A 6,666-nucleotide genomic window follows, 5' to 3' on the forward strand; every position below is an offset into this window, starting at 1 on the left:
TATGTACTAATTGTATTTTATTGACTCTTAACAAAGTCTATCCTTTTACAAGAAACTTTTATATCAGTACATCATCTTGTGGGCATCATTCCCATCGAGGTTTTCCATCTAATCAAGGGTTTCCCTAGATAACATAAGTGATGTTATTGTGCATGGTTATTTTTCTATGGTTGTTGCATCTATTGTTTACATGTTTCAGAATTGATAAAGATATTGAGAGTTTTTTTAAGCACATAACTGATACACCCCCTCGTCCTCCTCCCTCCCCTGCCTTAACTATCTTGGTGGACTTTACTTTCTAGAACTATGAATCTTGTAGTAAATGCAACATGGCACATAGATATGCACAAATTTCTTAGCAAACCAATACATAACCCAAAACCCTAGCATAGTGCATCAACGACCATCATCATGAAATGAAGAAAAAAACAGAGGTACATAACAACAAGAAGACCAAATTGGCCCATCAAAAAATATAACTAAGGGCCCATTTGGTAGTAGGAATTGGATGCAAATAGGAAAATCCAAATCCTGGCATTCACCAATTCAATGTTTGTTTGTAAAAACCAAAAGTAGAATTTCAATGCGTGAATTCTAATTTTGGCCCAAAATGGGCATGGCAGACTTCCAACTTGAAAGGTAGAATAAGAATAGCCTATTCCTATTCTACTTTTTGTAAATCAAATTTAATGTGTCATCAAGCCCGCCTGCATTAGTAACATTTTTGGTGGGAAATAAACTATGTTTGTGCAAGCAAGGGTTTTGGTCGACCAATTGTGCATAGAGCTGTTTGTCTCCAATCATTTATTTCCAAAGAAGTGTGCGTAGAGTTGTTTGTCTTCAGTCGTTTATTTCCATAGCAAAATTTTTGTTTCCATTGTGGTGTTTCCATTGTGCATAGAGCATTTGTTTCTGGTTGCATGCAAATAAGAGGGTATGTTCTTCTGGTATTAAGTGTTGAGAAAGGCAACACATGAGACTTGAATTTCTTCCCAAACTAACACCTTGCCTTCATCTCATAGCATGTAGGCAAAATTCAATCGTAGAAGACAAAGTGCATGATCTTTTACACAAAATACCACAAAGTAATGGGTCATCAAGGTAAGAAATTTCATCCTGTACAGAAAAGATCAGTTTGAAGTCAATGTTTGTGCACTCATAGACATGTATTCAAAATTTGAGGGTATAGAAGAGGCCTACAACAAGAATGTCCCAGTCAACATTAAACTAATGCAATTGAATAGAGAATATATTTGAAACATGAACAAGTATGAGTGATTGCTTTCTTGGTGGGAGTCACAGTTCAGAGATTGTCAAGATATCAACTGTTTGATGAATTGTCTCATTGAGTATCATGGACATAAATCAATGACTTCAAATGTTTTTAATCGAGACTCAAAGAAATATTAACAAAACCTACATGCTATTTGTTAAAAAACTTATTCCAATTCCTATTCCAATTTTTGCAGCCAAACACATAAAATGCTTCTTCCCACTCATCTTCTAGGTCAACCAAACAAGTCCAAGTGATATTCTAGAAATTATTTTAAGAATGTATGAATTCCAGAAGTCAGCTTATTCTAGCATAGCTGATTGACGTATTCAACAATTCTTGCTACCAAATGGGCCCTAAATGAATTGATCAACAACTTCTTAATTATAGATAGTAGTTTTCCACAATCCATTGAAATTGTTTGTTGTATTTTCTGGGTACATTGTGTTCCAAATGGAACACATTCTACCCAAAAAATACAACAAACAACTTCTTAATTGTTTATAACATGTTGTTTAAAACAAATAAAAGAATTCAATAATACTGATTTTTAACTTTAGATCAAAAGAGATGGTGATGCTCCTTCATTCTTGACTTTAAAAAATGATAATTTATTCAAATTTGTTTGTGAAATATAAGGTGCATTTTTGTACATGTCCTTCTCTTTTGTTTTTTCTTAAAGTAAAAATAGGTTTTGAGGGGACCAAAAACCCCATACAAAAATTATCCAAGATTAGGCATTAAGTCCATAGAATTAGTGGAAAAAATAGGTTTTATAAGGCCCTGGCACCTCAATGATAATACAAAACAGTTCAAATCAAAATCCTCTAAGGGAAACACCTAACTGCTACCGGAAGAAACAAATACTAACACTCTTGTCCAGGACCAGATACTAAGAGACCGAGACCACACGAGCACTAAGAACGACCAATAGAACAAAAAGACACAACACCATGCTAGACAAGCATCACATTAGAGGCTGTTTTATTTTGTTACTTTAATATATTTGTATTGTATTTTAAACTATTCTTTTTTCAAATATGAAAAAAATTACTAAACTTTTGCCCAAAAAATATTAAAAAAATACAATCTTGAAAAAGTAAATCCTTTCACACCTTGACACAGTCCCCCCTTAAAGAAAAAAACTAAATTAAAAGTAAAATGGTCTAAAATACTTTTAAAAACATTAATTTGAAAGTGGAAAAGAAATTACTTAAATAATATTATTACCCATCAATTACTACCTATATTACTTGAACTTTAAACCAAAAAATGATATCCTAGCGACAAGTTGAAAAAAAAAAATTCATTGTTTAGTGTTATGGTGAGGGTGCTCATTATTACTCAATCTATTAAATGTGATCGACATAATTTTCTATGTTGTAATGGACATAGTTGATTTGAAATCAATTAAACATGCGATGTGAAAAAAATTAAGCGGTTTTGGTCATTGTAGCACTAAGTAATCTTATCTTCTATGGGCCCCTGTAAACATTCGCGTACCGTCCAATTCCTGTTCAGCTATGATGTTTCTCCGGAATTGAAGGCCATTTCTGCTCTGTCGTCTTGGAGAGGACATTTGAATGATTTTCCAATAGGCATTGATCTTTCAAGACTAGGTATTCATTGTTTCCATAGCTTTAATTCATTGTGTACTACTCAGATTGGAACGTTTTCTTGCTGTGATGTGATTGATGCGATTGATTTTGGGTTTAATGTTGATTATATGTGAGTACCCACTTGAATCCAACCAAAACCCTCATCCTGCAAATCGATTACAGAGGTGGGTTTCTTTCATGATTCCGACCAGTTTGTTTTGGTTATTTTACTCTGCCGTGTAGGGTTTGGTGGTGGACTGACACGGAAAGTTTAGGCCGCTCAAGCATTGAGGATTTGGGGTTTTTATTTGCGCAATTTCAATGATAGAAGGCAAGTTTCGATTTCTTTTGTTTGCTCAGATGAAAAATGGAGGCATTGGGTATTAATTGTTGTCCCCTCTGGTCATCCACCATGCCCATATAATTTTGTATTTCATGAACTTCATTTGGGTATTGAAGAAATTTTCTATTTTGTGTTTCATGAAATTTCATTTGAGTTTGAAGAAATTCTCAATTTTGGGTTATGTTTGTTCAACCTAATTACGAAATAAAACGTTGGTTGTCTGATAAATTTCGCATTGCATGTTTATGTAGGCTGGAAGCAACCTGATTTGATTATATGTAAAGATGCCTGTGTTTCATGAAATTTCATTTGGGCAATGAAGAAATTTTCAATTTGTTTTTTTTTTTGTTTTTTAACCTTGTTTTGAAACGAGTAATGGATTGTATTGCGTTTCTGTAAATGATAGTAACAGCAGTGCTATCACTATTATTTCCAGAGTCTTTCAATGGAGATTTTTGGCTATGAATTTGGCGTCTAGGGTTCAGAGTGTGCCACATTTTTTGCTTGGATAAAAGTCTTTTCAATGAATTAGGGTTTCATTTTAATCAGCGGTATCATTTGCTGAGGCAACACCTGGTGATGTGATTGTTCATTAAAAGGCCTCTTGAACAGATGAAAGTTGAAATGTTGACACGGATAGGTCTTATTAACAGATCCTTAACAGATTTTGGTTTCAAAAAATGGGCAAATGGGTTTTATTATCAGATTCTTAAAATCTTTTTACAGCAAATCGTCAGAAGAAAAAAGCTGACCATGAACAATTGTTCATTACAAGACATCTTAGGCAGATGAAAAAGTTGAAATTATCATTTCTGTGGATTTTCTATGTGGTAGTGACATTGATTGACACAGCTCTTTGGTTTTGAAATTTTCGTTAAAAGACCTCTCAGGCAGATGAGAAAAAATGAAAAATGGCATTGGTGGACATATCAATGGCGTTCTGTTTTCGATTAATGGGTAAATAGGCCGTAAAAACCTATTTACAGAAAAACCTCACTAAAAATAGCTATCCACAAACAACACAATCAACATTTTGAGAAAAAACTGATCTGGAACCAAAAACAAGGATAGTTCATGGACTAGAACAAAAGTTGTTCAACAACAAACACAATCACCGTTTGAAAAACTAGATCTGGAACTAAAACAATTCATGGACTACTACAAAAGTTGTTCAACAACTAACACAATCAACATTTAGAAAAAGGAGATCTGGAACCAAAAGTAAGGCTAATACACGGGCTACTTCAAAAGATAATCTTAGAATGTTTCTGGATTCAATTGTGTCGATACTTTTTTGCATCAACATTTCGGATCACACTCTGTGATCTATCATCAGGAAGAATGATAGAAAACAAAAAATGTGAACATCAAAAGATGTTTAACGACACAGCTACAGCTAGGCCTCCACTGTAGAACATCCAATACCAAATTTATTCAACAACACAGCTACATCTAGACCACCTTTGAAGAACATCAAACTAACTTTATGCCTGACCATAACAATTAATTTGGATCAGAAATTGTCTGTAACAGGAAGTTTATTCTTACATTTCCATGTTTTTTATTTGGTAATACTCTACTTATAAAATATTACAGATTACAGATTGAAAACCTCCAGATTGCAGTCTGCAGTTCCATGTTCTTTAATGATTGGTTCTATGCTAATAAGAACAGTAATTCTTTGTTTTATTTGGGTGGCTGAACATCAAATGGGAAATTTGTTGGTCAGTGTATGTTGCAGGAACATTATAAGGATCTTTGAACAGTACCAATGGTACAAGAGTTGTTGAATACAAATACAGAAACTTAAAAAAAGAATAATTGAGATATAAATCTATTGCAAGTAATGCAAAGTGGTGTGAAAGTATATTTTAATGCATTCAGACATTTATGAAATTCTTGTAGAACAACATAGATTGTTTTGATATAAATGAACTGCAACCTAATGAAGTTTCAATTGCACGATATTAATTGTCATGGGAAAGAATGAAACAACAATATAATAATAATTACAATGGAAACCAATGAAAGGATTGATTCAGCACCAACCATGATACTTCTACGGCGGAATGCAAAAATGAAACATTAAACCATTTCTGTAATTCTAGATATATATTACCTTTGTGTTGCCAGGGAGCTGCAATATTACATTTACCGTCTTTTAATCGGCAGGGAAGATTTTGATGAATTGATCTTACTGTAACAAAGTAGAGCATGGGAGCACTAAAGTGGAAGAATAACAATAAAGTTAAATATACCAATTCGAAATTTGAATGTATTTAAACTATTTAGACCTTATCAAAGTGAAGGCAAAAATCAGTATGAATCTCTCATCCACAATTATGTTATGAATACTAGTCAAACAATTTTATTGTTTCGTAATGTCTAGAAGATTGGGATTTGTTCCTTAACATCTTAACAAGTAGATAATTGCAGGCATTTGCCATTAGCTTACCAACTTTTGTTTGCCATGTGAGAAAAATTCTAAAATGGTTTTACCTTAGTTTGTTCAGTACTTACAAGTTTATAAGAGTTTATGGGTTTAATGGGTTCATTTTCAGCTGTTGGTCTCAAATTCAAGCTTCTTTAACCTTGTTTTAAAGTTTTTCCAATTGATTCTCTTGCCTATTGTATGCTTATTGTGGAAGTCAGCCTATTGTTAGCCTATTAACAATTTTTTTATATTGATTTTCTTGCCTATTCTACTCTTACCGTAGAAGTTAGCAGGTTAACAATGTTTTTTTCAATTGATTTTCTCGCCTATTATTATGCTTATTGTGGAAGATACGTTGTTAACGATTGGCTTCTACCTTGTCAAAATTCCACCATTCTTTGGTTAGATTTTATCAGTTTAACTTAACAATCTACAGTCATATATCTCAGTTATCTTTCTTGAAGACCTAACAACCAAATTTTAATTTGTTGGCTTAACCTAGCCACGACAAAATTACTCTAAACTATAATCTTGCAAGTTACTTTGTTAAGATTCCAGCATTTCGTCGGTTCATTCTTATCTTCCTTAAGGTTCAAACAATTGACCTCTAAGATTCAATGACAATGTTGTGAAAATCTCAGTACTTTAGTGCTATGTTTGGCTTTTCGCATTCTCCTAACAATATTAATAACATGCATGATATAGTCTTCAAGTCTAGTGGAAGATTCTTAACCTTGTATAATAAAGTCCAACCAAATGGATACGCATGCTAGGAATCTCCCAACGGAATCTTCCTATAGCCTTGAAAGTCCGTTGGAAGATGTTGAGTATGCATACCCATTTCGTTGGCTCAAAGGTCTTACAACCTTAAATTTACACTTCGGGTCCACAAGGGGGAAAAATGGCAATAAGTACTTAGTAGTGATGAATTATTACAAATATAACATCTTACATATTTAAAAAAAAAAAAAGCATTTATACATTTGATTGCCTAATGACACCAAATTTGATGATGAAT

General features: G+C 33.2%; 1 protein-coding gene across 2 annotated transcripts; it reads left to right on the forward strand.

Annotated features, from left to right (window-relative positions):
- Positions 1 to 2,635: 2,635 nt before the first annotated feature.
- Positions 2,636 to 3,357, forward strand: LOC149560885 (uncharacterized). 2 transcript variants are annotated; one of them, XM_089824869.1, is made up of 2 exons: positions 2,636 to 3,001; positions 3,115 to 3,357. In XM_089824869.1, exons 1-2 carry the CDS (start codon positions 2,751 to 2,753, stop codon positions 3,194 to 3,196), a joined length of 333 nt encoding a protein of 110 aa, XP_089680995.1. In that variant the 5' UTR covers positions 2,636 to 2,750; the 3' UTR covers positions 3,197 to 3,357. The 2 variants fall into 2 exon arrangements, with proteins under 2 accessions (XP_089680995.1, XP_089680996.1); XM_089824870.1 differs by having other exon boundaries at positions 2,636 to 2,892.
- The last annotated feature ends 3,309 nt before the right edge of the window (positions 3,358 to 6,666 follow it).

The sequence above is a fragment of the Cupressus sempervirens genome, chromosome 4 (genome assembly GCF_028749045.1).
Source record: "Cupressus sempervirens isolate cs-2001-9-10 chromosome 4, ASM2874904v1, whole genome shotgun sequence".
Taxonomy (NCBI): domain Eukaryota; kingdom Viridiplantae; phylum Streptophyta; class Pinopsida; order Cupressales; family Cupressaceae; genus Cupressus; species Cupressus sempervirens.